Source organism: Microcaecilia unicolor, chromosome 1, assembly GCF_901765095.1.
Source record: "Microcaecilia unicolor chromosome 1, aMicUni1.1, whole genome shotgun sequence".
NCBI lineage: Eukaryota > Metazoa > Chordata > Amphibia > Gymnophiona > Siphonopidae > Microcaecilia > Microcaecilia unicolor.
Genome location: NC_044031.1, coordinates 519,050,726 through 519,066,389, shown reverse-complemented (window position 1 = coordinate 519,066,389; position 15,664 = coordinate 519,050,726). Strand labels below are relative to the sequence as shown.

At 43.5% G+C, this 15,664-nt stretch overlaps 1 protein-coding gene across 1 annotated transcript in view; it reads right to left on the bottom strand.

The window, feature by feature from the left end:
- The window catches only part of CRISPLD1 (cysteine rich secretory protein LCCL domain containing 1), an 88,520-nt gene that overhangs the window by 32,405 nt on the left and 40,451 nt on the right, over positions 1–15,664 (bottom strand). Inside the window, exons 6-9 of the mRNA XM_030190176.1 lie at positions 14,650–14,829; positions 12,227–12,287; positions 12,070–12,136; positions 3,235–3,365 (exon numbers count right to left, since the gene is read on the bottom strand). Coding sequence (XP_030046036.1) covers positions 3,235–3,365; positions 12,070–12,136; positions 12,227–12,287; positions 14,650–14,829 — 439 coding nt within the window. The remainder of the gene's footprint in view (positions 1–3,234; positions 3,366–12,069; positions 12,137–12,226; positions 12,288–14,649; positions 14,830–15,664) is intronic.

Below are 15,664 nucleotides of genomic sequence, written 5' to 3'. Positions count from 1 at the left end.
CCTGAAATTTTGATTTTCCTCTTGTGAGCCCCCTTAAATGAAATAGATAGATAGATAGATAGATAGATAGATAGATAGATAGATAGATAGATAGATAGATAGATAGATAGATATACAGTGCATTCCATTTAAGTGCACGTCGGATAAGAGCATGCTCTGTTTAACTGCATGCCGTACTTCGGTCCCGTTTTTGGCACCATCAATTTCTATGGGGACAAACTTCATTTTAGCGCACCACTGATAAGTGCAAGATTCGCTTATTTTCATGGTTCAAGACCGCTCCTCTGCAGGAAAGACTCTGCATAAGCGTGTGCATGGAATATAGAATCCGATTGGCGCATGACAACCAAGATTTCAAATTTACCGCCTCTTTAACTGCCCCAGGCAGATTAGGGGAAAGAATGTTGTTGGAGCATGCACCGGAGTCGTCGTCGTCGTCGCGGCGGCAGAACTGTAAGACTTTAATACTGGCTGAACGAATAGAAGTTCTTAAAAAATTAGAAAACAAAGAAAGTCAAGCATCTATTGCTAAAGAATATGGTGTCAATCCCAGTCAAATTTCACGTGTCTTGAAGCAGAAAGACCAGCTTCTGGAAGACTGGCAAAATAATACAAATCCACAACGGAAACGAAAACGTGTGGGAAAAGCTGAGGAGGTTGAAGATGCTCTTCTTCATTGGTTTTCTCGAGACAGGAGCAGACAGTTTCCTGTCAGTGGTCCACTGCTTATAGAGAAAGTTAACCAGGTAGCAGAAAGTCTTGGACTGACTGAATTCAAAGCCACTGTTGGATAGTTGGGAAGATGGAAGGAAAGGAACAGCATAAAATTCAAGAAACAGCATGGTGAGAAACAAGACGCTGATGACTTTGGTGCTGAAAATTCGGTTGTTTCAGTTCTTCCTACCATCTTAATCGAGTTTGCACCTCGTGACATTTTCAATGCTGACGAAAATGGTCTCTACTGGCGAGCGATTCCTGATGGAACACTTGCATTCAAGCATGCCGAAACTACTGGAGGTAAAACATTGAAGGACCGACTGACAATCCTCCTTTGCTGCAATATGGATGGGAGTGAGAAGTTGGAACCCCTCATCATTGGAAAGAGCAAACAGCCCCATTGCTTCCAGAAAGTTAAGCGATTTCCTGTGTCATACGAGGCTAACGCAAATTCGTGGATGACTGGGGAAGTTTGGAAGCAGTGGCTAAAGAAGTTAGACACTAGAATGCGGGCACAAAAGCATCAGATTTTGCTGCTTTGTGATAACTGTGCTGCACACAGGGATGATGTCAGGCTGTCTAACGTCAAGGTGGTCTTCCTGCCACCAAACACTACCTCTCTGGTCCAACATCTGGATCAGGGCATAACAGCCAATTTCAAACAACATTATCAGGCTTTTGTGCTACATCGTCTGATGAGCGTTATGGATGACCAGGCTGGGAAGGATAAATGTGCTGTTGAACTGGCTCATAAACTATCACTGCTGGATTCCCTACATATGCAGAAAGAAGCCTGGAATCATGTTACACAGGCAACCATTGTGAACTGCTACAAGCGGGCAAGCTTTGTTAAGGATGTGAAGAGGGACGAAACAGGTGCAGCTGTTGCAAGCACGTCAGATGAAAAGGTTATTGACATCCCAGCCGGTGCTACTGAAGAGGAGTTCCATCGCTATGTAGCTGTTGATTATGATCTACAAACAGCTGAAGACAGCACTGATGTTAAGATATGCTCCTACACGCAGGCAACAATGGCAGATGATGGAACAGATGAAGATATGAGCAGTGAGGCACATGCTGATGAAATTCAACAACCTCCTCCTGTCACTTTTGCAGGAGCGCTGGAGAGTCTCAACACCGTGCGGGCCTATCTGGAGGCCACTGGATGTCAGTGCTATGACAGTTTTTACCATCTGGCAGATGTAGTCTATGGGACTCACAGACCCAAGAGTGTATAGAGGACTATAAACGATTACTTCAAGTAAGCCTAATGTCAGTTAACTGAGACTGTATACTGTGCGTATAATAATAAACAGTACTGTACATAAGTTTATCAGATGTCAAGCTTCTTTGGGTCACAACGGTTACGTGCATGCTCTGGTTAACTGCATGCATTTCTTTGGTCCCAGACCCTTAAGTGGATTGCACTGTGTATATATATATACGTTTATATATATGTATATATATATAAATGGCGAGTGACCATACTCACTCGCAAATGCGCAGTAGAGACTTCCCTCTCTGCCCCGCCCCCGCTTCAATACGTGATGATGGGGGCGGGACAGAGAGGGAAGTCTCTACTGGCATGCTGCAGATGTCGGAACCGCTCCCCCTCCCCCCTCCCCCGGAGTTGCCGCCGCCCCTCCATCTGGCCCGAGCACTGTGAACTTACATCACCACGCAGCAGCAGGCACATCAGCAAAGCTGCCGTCGGGCTTCCTTCTCTGCCTTTGTCCCGCCCTCGCCGACGTTACGTCACACAAGGGCGGGACACAGGCAGAGAAGGAAGCCCGCCCCAACGGCAGCTTTGCTGATGTGCCTGCTGTTGCGTGCTGATGTAAGTTTACAGTGCTGCTCGGGCCGGGTGGAGGGGCAGTGGCGGCGACTCCGGGGGGGGGGGGCTCGGAAACCCCCCCATTCCAAAAGTAGCCCGTTTTCACGGGCTCAACGGCTAGTATATATATATATAACCACCTTAAACCAACACATATAGCAACTGCTTTGAGATTAAGAGTCATTTTAACAGTAATGATCTGCACCACATGGTTAAGGATACCGTCAGGAACTGTTTAAAGGGAATGTTAAAATGATCAGCTTTAGTTAACAGATTTATTTATTTAACACATTTATATTATACCCCACATTTTCCCACTTAGTTGCAGGCTCAATGTGGCTTACACAATGTCGAAAAATTAAAATGTAAATAGACAATATAATAGTAATCCTGTAAGATAGATATATACCAAGCCATTTATATTGATCTTAATTTACTACTTCTTATGATATAGCAAAATACAAGTAACAGATGTAATAAAAAAGTACAGTAATGGTCCATGAATTTTGCTATATCATAAGACGTAGTAAATTAAGATCAATATAAATGGCTTGGTATATATCTATCTATCTATATCAATGTGTACATACATGCATTGATAAACCTATATGGAAAAGTTGTTTGAAAATTTAAGTGGAAATTTGCACATTTTAGTTGCAGAAACAATGAGCATGTTGACTTACCCAATGGACTGAATTCCATTTCTATAAGATTTGATGAAGTAGTTTTTTCTGCCTTGTCGAGTGACGTCTACCCATCCACCATTATTGTCTAGTATACCATAGTGTATCGCAGCTCTACATATACTGGATTGCTAAAATCAGAAATGGCACATTTTTATACAGTATTTCAATCAATGAGGCTGCCATGTAAATCCACTTAAATACACATTTTGATTGCACAAGCACAGCTCTTGATAATAGATATGTACTACTTCAAAATATTTAAAAAGTATATCCAGCTTTTCTTTCATGCTCTTTATGTCTACAGTTGCTTTTCAAAATTGAATTGTGTGGACTTCTCCATATCAACATGTTCTATCTTTATATCTGTTGATTTTGTAGTTAGAAAACATAATTGGAAAAATATCTTTGTCATCTCATATCTTTGTCCCACACAAGTCTGAATATCTGCAGTGTTTCCTAGTTTTCCTTTGGTGGGCTGCAATAACTTAGAACAGAATGAAGGCATGGAGTCTGAAACTGGGGGCGGTAAGATTTTGCACTTACCACGTTAGTTACTAAACTTAACGTACAGCAAAGTGGAAAACATGTGCGGTAAATGGTAGGGCTGTGGCCAGTATTTGTCCTGCATTTACTGTGCAGGGCACACATTTACAACCCTCCCCCCCTCCATTCCCTAACAGGCTGCCAAAAGTTAGTCACCAATTCCATGTGTAAGTTATAGAATATTAGCACTCAGGGACCCTTTTACTAAGCAGTGGTATGCCCACTGTGGGCTTACCGCATGCCAATCTGGAGCTAACACTGGCCCAACACAGGCACTGATGGTAGTTCCACCTCTAGTGCGTGGTCTTTCTGGCACTAGCGGAAATATTCAAAAAAATATTTCTGCAGGGGGTTACCTGGCAGTAATCAGGAAGTGCTGTGCACTATCTGATTACCACCAGGTTACTGCAGGAGCCCTTACTGCTTACCTCAATGGTTGGCGATAAGTGCTCTCCCTCCCCCCCCCCCCCCCCCCCCCCCACATAGCCATGCAGTAAGAGCAATCTTAACACACGGCTATGTCTTTTTTCAGCCTTTTTACCTGCTGCGATAAAAAAAAGCCTCAGCATGTGGCAAAAATGTCCCCTGCCACTAGCGCAGGGCCCTTTTACCACAGTTTAGTAAAAGGGCCCCTTAACAACATGAGAAGCCATACTGGGTCAGACCAATCGTAAATCTAGCCCAGTATCCTATATCCAGGTTATAAGTACCTGGAAGAATCCCAATTAGTAGCAACATTCCATGCTACCAATCCCATGGCAAGCAGTGGCTTCCCCATGTCTGTCTCAATAGCAGACTATGGACTTTTCCTCCAGGAACTTGTCTAAACCTTTTTTAACAAAAAACATGCCTTACCATACTACAAAATTTTTTTATTTAACATAAATCACAACTATTCTGCAAATCAAAATTTAAAAGTGTATCGGTGACATCATCATGTTCTGACTGAATTTCTTTCACGGTGTCTATTTCTTGCAGCGCCATTTTGGAATTTTGCAAGTAGCCTTTGTTGAGCAGTGGCTCTCTTTTTTGCACAATAAATGGCCAGGAGCTGATGATTTTTTGATGTTTCATATTGCAGTGCTTTATACAATACAAGTGATGGGCACAATAGCTATGTTTTTATGACATATGCACCACGGATGAAGTGATTGCAGGCAGCATTGTATATCGAAGAAGACTGTTATTGTTCCACACAGTCACTTTCCTTTCCCCTAACAAAGCTTTAGTGAAACAGAGGTCCCCATCAGGTTATATAAGATAACAGTTTTTGTTTTTGAACGGGTTAAAAAAGACTAACAAGCTGAATTCATTTATATACAACATTTGGACTGACACTGTCAGATACTGTCACTACTATTTATATATAGAAAACAAGCAAAAGTAAAAATGAGAATTTGATATGGAGAAGATATACAATAAGAAGATGAATGGAATTTATTAAACTGCACTATATTCTTTTTCGGAAGATTTTTGTCCAGTGATTGGAACCAGGAGACTGAGTGATAGCAATAGACAGTCACAGTACCATTTTGTTCCAGACCTGCTGAGGTATTTTTCCTCCCTTTAAATTTTGATTTGCAGAATGGTTGTAATTTATGTTACATAAAAATTTTGTTGTATGGTAAGGCACTTTTTTTTGTTTTTTTTTTTCATTATGATATCCTTTTTTCTTTTGTGGTATTCAGTACAAACCTTCTTTAAACCCAGTTTTGCTAACTGTTGTTACCACATCCTTTGGCAATGATTTCCAGAGCTTAAAAATATTGCCTCCTATTTCTTTTAAAAGTATTTCCATGTAACTTCATATGAGTAACTGTTACATAGTAAGTGTTAGACACACACTTAGTAGTATATAGTGTGTAACTGCCTTAGCGCCTAAATGCAAGGGGTGTTCACAGAGGGAGAAGCATGGGTAGGGTTTCCCACTTACATGGTGAACTTAAGGAATACTGTAAGTTATGTACATCAGAGGTAACTCATGGGCAAACATTTTCCTACTAAAACTCAATACAGAAAAAACATACTGCCTCATTCCCTCATCCCAATACAATACAAACATACCCACAAATTTAATCACCCTAGGCTATACCCTCACTATTTCAGATAACCTGAAAATCCTTGGTGTCACAATCGACAGGAACCTTACACTCGACAACCAAGTTAACTGTACAATCAAGAAAATGTTCCACTCAATGTGGAAAGTTAAACGAGTGAAACCATTCTTCCTGAGGGCAACATTCTGCAACCTGGTACAATCAATGGTACTAAGCCATGCCGACTACTGCAACGTAATTTATGCGGGATGCAAAGATAATCTTATAAAGAAGCTTCAGACCACTCAAAACACAGCAGCCAGGCTTATATTTAGAAAATCACGATTTGAAAGCGCCAAACCCCTTCGAGAAAAATTACATTGGCTCCCAATCAAAGAACGTATTACTTTTAAAATTTGCACCCTGGTCCACAAAATCATTTATGGTGATGCCCTGGGATATATGTTTGACCTCATAGACCTGCCAACCAGAAACTCAACCAGATCATCACGAACATACTTAAATCTCCGCCACCCTAGTTGCAAAGGACTCAAGTACAAATCAATTTATGGATCCAGTTTCTTCTATATAAGCACCCAACTCTGGAATGCACTTCCAAAAGCCGTAAAAACTATGTACGACTACTTCAACTTCTGGAAATCACTAAAGACCTACCTGTTCGAAAAGGCATACCCCACTGACCTAACTTAAGTGCCTGAACCCAGTAACACAAAGAAACAAAAACTTGTAATGAACACTATCCTGCTTATAATCGAACGAGAAAAACGCCCAAGTTCCGACCTAAATCGGGAGATGGGCGTTTTTCTCACAAAAACAAATAAAGCGGTATAATCGAAAGCCGAACTTTGGACGCTTTCAACTGCACTCCGTCGCGGATGCGGACAAAGTTGACGGGGGCGTGTCGGAGGCGTGGTGAAGGCGGAACTGGGGCGTGGTTATCACCCGAACAGAGATGGGCGCCTTTCGCCGATAATGGATACGTTTGTAGCTAGAATTTAGGGCACTTTTCCTGGACCCTGTTTTTTCACGAATAAGGCCCCAAAAAGTGCCCTAAATGACCAGATTACCCCCAGAGGGAATCGGGGATGACCTCCCCTGACTCCCCCAGTGGTCACTAACCCCCTCCCACCACAAAAAAATGATGTTTCACAACTTTTTATTTTCACCCTCAAATGTCATACCCTCCTCCCAGGCAGCAGTATGCAGGTCCCTGGAGCAGTTGTTAGGGGGTGCAGTGGACGTCAGGCAGGTGGACCCAGGCCCATCCCCCCTACCTGTTACAATTGTGCTGCTTAATGCTTATTAGTCGTCCAACCCCCCCAAACCCACTGTACCCACATGTAGGTGCCCCTCTTCACCCCTTAGGGCTATAGTAATGGTGTAGACTTGTGGGCAGTGGGTTTTGAGGGGGATTTGGGGGGCTCAACACACAATGGAAGGGTGCTATGCACCTGGGAGCTCTTTTACCTGTTTATTTGTTTTTGTAAAAGTGCCCCCTAGGGTGCCCGGTTGGTGTCCTGGCATGTGAGGGGGACCAGTGCACTACGAATCCTGGCCCCTCCCACGAACAAATGCCTTGGATTTATTCGTTTTTGAGCTGGGCACTTTCCCTTTCCATTATCGCTGAAAAGCAAAAACGCCCAGCTCACACATTGGCGAATAAAACATGGGCGTCTATTTTTTATCGATAATACGGTTCGGTCCGCCCCTTCACGGACCCGTTCTCGGAGATTAACGCCCATGGAGATAGGCGTTTCTGTTCCATTATGCCCCTCCATGATTACTATATAACTTCCCTCTCTACGATTCCCTGATATGTCTGTACATATTTATTTCACTGACAATAACATCACTCTTCATTTGTTTTCCACTGGAGGTAGCTATCACCTCATTGTACTATGTAAGCCACATTGAGCCTGCAAATAGGTGGGAAAATGTGAGGTACAAATGTAACAAATAAATAAATAAATAAATAAATTTAGGTGCACATTTACACCTGCTATTGACATGACGTAAGTGGGTCTACCTAAATATAGGCACATACCCCTAAATTCTATATATGGCATGTCGAGTAGCACGCATTAAATTGTATGTGTTGCCAATTTATACACGCTACTCAATTATACTATTAGTGTTGATAACTGGCCAATAATGACCAATTATCATGTTTATACTTGGTTATTTTACTATTGTTATGCTTTTAACAAAATTGTACCTGCTGTTCACTGCCTTGGATGAATCTCTTCAAAAATAAATTAATACTAATTGGCAATAACTGGAATTTACACGCTCATATTCTGGGTGTATTCTAAATGTAATCCATTGGGTTGGTTGTGAGCCCTTGAGCCCCGGCCAAGGCCCGCAGATCGCAGACCAAGGCCGGGGGGAGACTTACCCACCACTGCATGCCCCCAACTACCCAACCCCTAGCCTACCCCTCCCCCCAGCACCTCAGGAAGAAAGGGAAATAGGCATACAAGCAGGCCTCATGGCCGAACCGGAACCCAGACACTCAGAGCCACTTGTACGGGCCTCACGGCCGAACCGGAATGCAGACACACCCAGGGAGGGGGAAAAGGAACACAGGAGTCCCCCCGGAACCCCAAGGTACCAGCCACGCACTGTACCCCAGCCACAGGGCAAGGGAAAACAAAAGAACCAGAGCGGGGCCACGCCCTCTCAGGGGACCAGCGCAGGACCGGGGAACTAAAACAGGAAGCCCCCTGAACCCACAGGCGGAAGTGGAGACAACAGCCCAAATTACGCCGTGACCCGGGGACCCCGCAGCCTGGGACCCCCACCCCAGGGCAGAGGGGAGAATGAACACACCAACCCCCACAAGCCAAAGACAGGAGCAGTAAACAAAAGGGTACTAGGCCCCAACCAAATACCAGAGGAAAGACACAGCAAAAAAGAAAGGAAACCTCTGACAGAACACCCAGAAGACAGAGGCAGAGCCACAGTACACAGGAGGTTAAACTTACTGAGCCAGCAAGCAGGGACACGAGGGAGAGAGATCCTATAGTAAACAAACAACCAGAGAGAAAGCTGCCGACCAGCAGCCTGCTGAGTCGGCGGCTGAACGGGAGCATAGCCCCCACTGAGCAAACAAGCAGCTGGCTTCCCACAGAGACCAGCAAGCAGCAGGGAAAGCCCAGCTGGAGTCAAGTGAACTGATTACACCCTCAAACACAAGCTGTAACCAGCTATCACAAACCAAGGGAAGGGAAAGAAATACTGAACAGGAAAACACAGATCAAAGACAGAGCATAGCACAACGTTCTGGCAGAGAACTGCCCAGGCTTTTAGTCACAAAGAAATGTAACGCCAAAGCAGGGAAAGCAGAAACATGCAGGCTAAAGTACTACCCACTGACGTCAGTACAAACCCTGGCAGCCAATCAGGAGTGAAGTCCACCCCCTTCCCCTGCCAGACCGGTAGAAACATAACACTAAAAAGAGGTGCATGTATATTCCAGCACATGTAATCAAAAAGGGGGCATGGAAATGGGAAGAGTATGGGCACGTCGAGGTCACCAATCAAATCTTTGTGCATGGTGTTAGAATTTGGGGGAGCACACCTAGATTTACACCAGCATTCAATGGCATAAATGGCTGTGCCTAAATCTAGGTGCAACCACCTGGCCTGTGCGCTATTCTATAAACCGCATCTGAATGTAGACACAGCTTATCGAATAGTAACATAGAGGGGCATAATCGAACGGGGACGCCCATCTATAAGGGCGTCCATCTCTGAGGACGGCGCCGTGAAGGGGCGGGGCATCCCGTATTATCGAAACAAGATGGGCATCCATCTTTCGTTTCGATAATACGGCCGGGGACGCACAAATCCCGACATTTAGGTCGACCTTAGAGATGGTCGTCCTTAGGTCGTTTTTGAGATAGTCGTTTCTGATTTTCAGCGATAATGGAAACCGAGGACGCCCAGCTCAAAAACGACCAATTCCAAGGCATTGGGTCGTGGGAGGAGCCAGCATTTGTAGTGCACTAGTCCCCCTCACATGCCAGGACACCAACTGGCCACCCTAGATAGCACTACAGTGGACTTCAGATATTGCTCCCAGGTGCATATCTCCCTTACCTTTGGTGCTGAGCCTCACAACCCCCCCCCCCAAAACCCACTCCCCACAACTGTACAACACTACCATAGCCCTTATGGGTGAAGGGGGGCACCTACATGTGGGTACAGTGGGTTTCGGGTGGGTTTTGGAGAGCTCACATTTACCACCACAAGTGTAACAGGTAGGGGGGGATGGGCCAGGGTCCGCCTGCCTGAAGTGCACTGCACCCACTAAAACCTGCTCCAGGGACCTGCATACTGCTGTGATGGAGCTGGGGTAGGACATTTGAGGCTGTTTTTTGATTTGTTTTTTTGTGTGGGAGGGGGTTGGTGACCACTGGGGGAGTCAGGGGAGGTTATCCCCGATTCCTTCCAGTGGTCATCTGGTCAGTTTGGGCACCTTTTCGAGACTTGGTCAAGGGAAAAAAGGTACCAAGTAAAGTTGTCCAAATGCTCGTCAGGGACGCCCTTGTTTTTTCCATTATCGGCCGAGGATGCCCAGCTCTTAACCACGCCCCTGCCCCGCCTTTGGTTCACTGCCGACAAGCCCCCATGAACTTTGGTCGTCCCCACGACGGAAAGCAGTTGAGGAAGGGCCAAGTCAGTTTTCGATTATGCCGATTTGGCCGACCTTGAGAGAAGGACGCCCATCTCCCGATTTGTGTCGGAAGATGGGCGTCCTTTTTCGAAAATGAGCAAGATAGTAACATAGTAGATGACGGCAGAGAAAGACCTGTACGGTCCATCCAGTCTGCCCAATAAGATAACCTCATATGTGCTACTTTATGTGTATACCTGACCTTGATTTGTATCTGCCATTTTCAGGGCACAGACCGTAGAAGTGTGCCCAGCACTAGCCATGCCTCCCAAAATATAGGCGCATACCCCTAAATTCTATATATGCGCTTAGTTTTAGAATTGCCTCCTTATTGCCTAGTAACCCCCTCAATATTTATGTGAGCTTTGGCTGAATATCAGCCAGGACTCGTGTAAAGTATCCTCTGTTCCTCCAAGGTCCCCTCTCTCCTCTGTGACCCAGCTCTCCATTCAAACTCATCTTAGACATACATTCGGGATGACTGAGTGGCCCCACCTACCCCACCACCATGAGCCCCATGGATCTACCTGTTAAATGCTTGACAGTCCAGTAGGGTATTGCTAATATTGTGAGACTTCCACTAGAGAATGTGGAACCATTTTGCAGTAGCTGCCATGACAGGCAGGAACATGTTGGCATAGCTCCTGCCTATTATACCTCAGTGGATCATCAGGCATGTAACAGGTAGGCCCAGGGAATCTGCAGAGCAGTGAGGGTTCAGTCGGCCCTTGCATACAAACAGGGTGGGAGGCAGGGGATGATTGGAGTCACAAGGGAGGGAGGGGGCAACAGGAAAACTGGGGCCACAACCCAGAAATTAACCAAGCACCAGCCAAGATTCAGACTAGTGCCCGATTAGCTTGCCAGCTAAAGACAACCCTTTTGCTGTTCTAACTTCAGATTTATTTAACTGGATAGGTCCTGGCACCTCCCATACTCTGCCGAAGCTCCACCCACAGAATGCCCCAGCACTAACTGGACAGTGCAGGATTGATCTGTGGCGACATTCATTGGCACTGTCCAGTTAACTGCTGCTGAATATGACTACTTAGGCAGTCAGAAGTGATGTCATTGGCTGGAGCCTCTCCTGCCCAGTTAAATTATTTTGAATATCAGACAGATAGAATACTAGCACTTAAGTATGTGAGTGTAACATTCACATGTGTAAGTGACAGTTTGGCATTAAGCGATACAGCAAGCACCCCATCTCTGCTCATGATGTGCCCTGTTCCTGCCCCAACCCATACTAAAAAGTTAGTGTAGGGTTTTCACCATGCTGTTTAGTGCACTCTGTTAGTGAGGGTCCCACAGTAAGACTCATGCTAACTGCTTTGCACAAGTTAGTAAACATACCGCTCTGTAAACTAATCAGAAAGAGAGACAGTGTGTCAGAGAGATTTACTTTCTTATTTTGAGCTCCTGGTCCATGGTGGGGGGGGGGGGGGGGGTGTGGATTTCCATGAGCACTCTATTTTGTCAAGGTTTATAACAGTATCTTAGCAAAACTCTAATCCAGAAAGTTACCAAATAATACTAATTCCAAAAAATATTTACCGTCTCATAGTGTACACTTCCAATGACTTTGGCTTTGCTGTCCACACACCCTGCAGGGCATTCATACCTAAAAAATTTAAAAAATGCAAGGATCTAAATAGCCTAATAAGTGCAAGAACATACTTAGCAAATATAAAATCTAAAATGAAAATCATACCTGTTGCAAGTTGTTCCTTTGCACTGGTCTCTTAGTCTCACTGCACAGCTGACACTTTGAGCTAGAAATGAGATTAGCAGCAAAAATTAAACATATCAGTTTGAAGAAATGATCTAGATTTTTAAAATATGAATGAGTTTATCACACTGGGAAACCTCAGCTGTAGATCAGTTACATTTCATATGAGGAAGACAACTGATTGAGAAGTTTATTAAGCATTTAAAATCATTGGACTTGATATTCAGTGGGAGCCATCCAGGTAAGAGCAGATAATGCCACTAAAAAATCTTTACCGGTCATCCTTGCAGTATCCTGGTAACACTGGGGTGGTCCAAGAGCACAGCCAAGGTAGAGCTGGAAGTGTTGAATAGCAGAGATACCCAAATAACTTCCAGCAGCTGCTTTATACCTGGATGACTTCAGCACCAGTATTTGGGAATAGACTGGCGCTGCATATCCAGGTGTCGGTTTAAATGCCACAGTTAGCATTCTAAAGCAATGCCAACTATAGAGTTTAAATCTCAGGGAGTTTATAAGTGGAATACTACAGGCATACGAAGCTGGAAAACAGGATATCATAGCAAAATAGGACTTCTATTGGGAAATAAACTATTGCATAGGACAGCGGTTCCCAAACCTGATCCTGGAGGCACCCCAGCCTTTCAGGTTTTCAGGATACCCACAATGAATATTTAGGAGAGAGATTTGCATGCATCGCCTCCACTGCCTGCAAATCTATCTCATAAAATTAAAATTATTGCATAAAATTAACACTGATGTTTCATTGTGGTGCTACTACTACTAATTATTTCTATAGCGCTACTAGACGTACGCAGTGCTGTCTAACACCCTACACAAGGAAATTTGTAAAGAGTTGAAGATTTTTTTTTTCTTGATGTGATCTGAAATTCTGTGAGACAAATGCATGGTAAATTGCATTACATTATATATTGGTTTTATGTTCCACAAAAGCCTATACAAGTTCTATGCGGATCACAGTAAAATAAAATAACTTTATTAAGCCACGCTAAAAATGGCCGGTGCTGCACGTGGGTTTGCAGATGACATAAAACTATTCAAGGTTGTTAAAACACATGCGGACTGTGAAATATTGCAGGAAGACCTTAGGAAATTGGAAGACTGGGCATCCAAATGGCAGATTAAATTTAATGTGGACAAATGCAAGTTGACGCACATTGGAAAGAATAATCTGAATCATAGTTACCTGATGCTAGGGTCCACCTTGGGGGTCAGCACTCAAAAAAAGATCTAGGTGTCATTGTAGATAATGCACTGAAATCTTCTGCTCAATGTGTGGCCAAAAAAGCAAACAGGATACTAGGAATTATTAAGACAGGGATGGTGAATAAGACCGAAAATACTATAATTGAGTATTGCGTTCAGTTCTGGTCCCCGTATCTCGAAAAATATATAGCGGAATTAGAAAAGGTTCAAAGCAGAGCGACCAAAATGATAAAGAACTCCTCCCGTAGGAAGAAAAACTAAAGAGGTTAGGGCTCTTCAGCTTGGAAAAGAGACGGACGAGGGAAGATATGAATGAGGACTACAAAATCCTGAGTGGTGTAGAACGAGTAGAAGTAAATCGATTTATTTTTACTCTTTCCAAGAGTACAAAGACTAGGGGACACTCGAGGAAGTTACATGGAAATACTTTAAAAACAAATAGGATGGAATATTGTTTCACTCAACAAATAGCTAAGTTCTGGAACTCTTTGCCGAAAGATGTGGTAACAACAGTTAGCATTATCTGGGTTTAAAAAACTTTTGGACAAGTTCCTGGAAGAAAAGTCCATAGTCTGCTATTGAGACAGACATGGGGAAGCAACTGCTTGCCCTGGAATTTGCTGCATAGAATTTTGCAACGAATTGGGTTTCTGCTAGGAACTTTTGACCTTGCTTGGCCTCTGTTGGAAACAGGATACTGGGCTAGATGGAACATTGGTCTGACCCAGTATGGCTACTCTTATGTTCCTTTTTTCAACACTGGTGCCTTTCCCACCATAGTAAATGAGCTGCTATTGGATACAACCCTTTAATAAGTTCATTTTTAAATATAACCCTTAATTATTCTAATAAGGGTGGTCAGTGAAAAAGTATATCAGTACAATATTTTGAATACAAACATACTAACTCCTACAATGATCCAATGATAAACCATTTGGATCTGTATGTATCAATCCAGACCAGAAAAAAAAACAATTAGATATGATATGCTTGGCTTGAGTTGGTACGTCTTTCAGCCAACGCTGTTCAATATCACAGCGGAGAATGCATAGAAGCTATGATGTCAATTTGCTTTCAAAAGTTTCTTTTTTTTCTTTTTTTTTTCTATTTTCCAATAATTTTGGAATGGCTTTACTACGAACAGTCCCACGTTTTGAGGAAAAAAATAAACTCCTTACACATTTGTTCTGTGCTTAAGACTTCATTTTTATTGACGGTGTTGGTCCGTGTAGAAGATGTAGGAGAATGGGTCCTTGATCGACTCTGTGATGCAGCATTGTGTGACTTTGATCGATGCCGTTCAATCTCATTGGTCTCTTCCTCAGGTTCCTGAGGGCGATAATGCTTTTCTGAACCGTCTATATTATAGTACAAACAAAACAGAAAAGAAAATCAATTTCTGGCCAACAAACAACATATATCCATCAAAATGTATGCTGATTTTCCTATGCTTTTTTTTTCTTTCTTACATTTGTGTTAGTGTTTTGAGGTATTCTGCACAATTCCATGTGCACTAATAGCACTTAAGAGCCTTTCACGCTTATTGTCAAGGTAATACTAGCAAATGGTAAGTTTATTTTTCTAAAATATCTCAAGTGGAATCATAGACTGGGCTGAAACAGGGGATGGCTCACAGAAGGTGCAGAAGGATGCAGGGCCTCATTTTTCTTAAGTCAGTAGGGGCAGTAAAGCAGGGCACAAAAATGGGACCTTGAACAAAAAACACAGTCACTCAATGATAAGGCCAGCCCTGAGTTCAGTCTGTCAAATACATTTTACATAGCAAGTTGAGCAGCCCATTTCTCAGAGCATGTGCTATAGTAACGCAGTAATTGATGGCAGATAGAGTAGTGTGGCCCATCCAACTTGCTCTCTAAAGTGGTTTAGTGTGGCCCATCCAGCTTGCTCTGTAAAGTGGTAATTACCTCTCCTTGTAGGTTCCCCTCCCTCTTTCCATACTTTTGTTTAGGGTTCTAAGTACTACTTTGTGCAGGTTCCCTCCACTCCCAATGCTCTATACCTGGGTTCCATGTTTGGTGGTATAGGCTGTTGAATGTGGCATTTATTAAAAGCCTTTAGTAAATACCTGATTAAAACAATTTCACAGTGGTTAGTACTACATATATGTTACTGGAAGTGGTAAAACATTTGTATTGACCAGTTACATCAATGTAACACATACTCCTTCCCCTG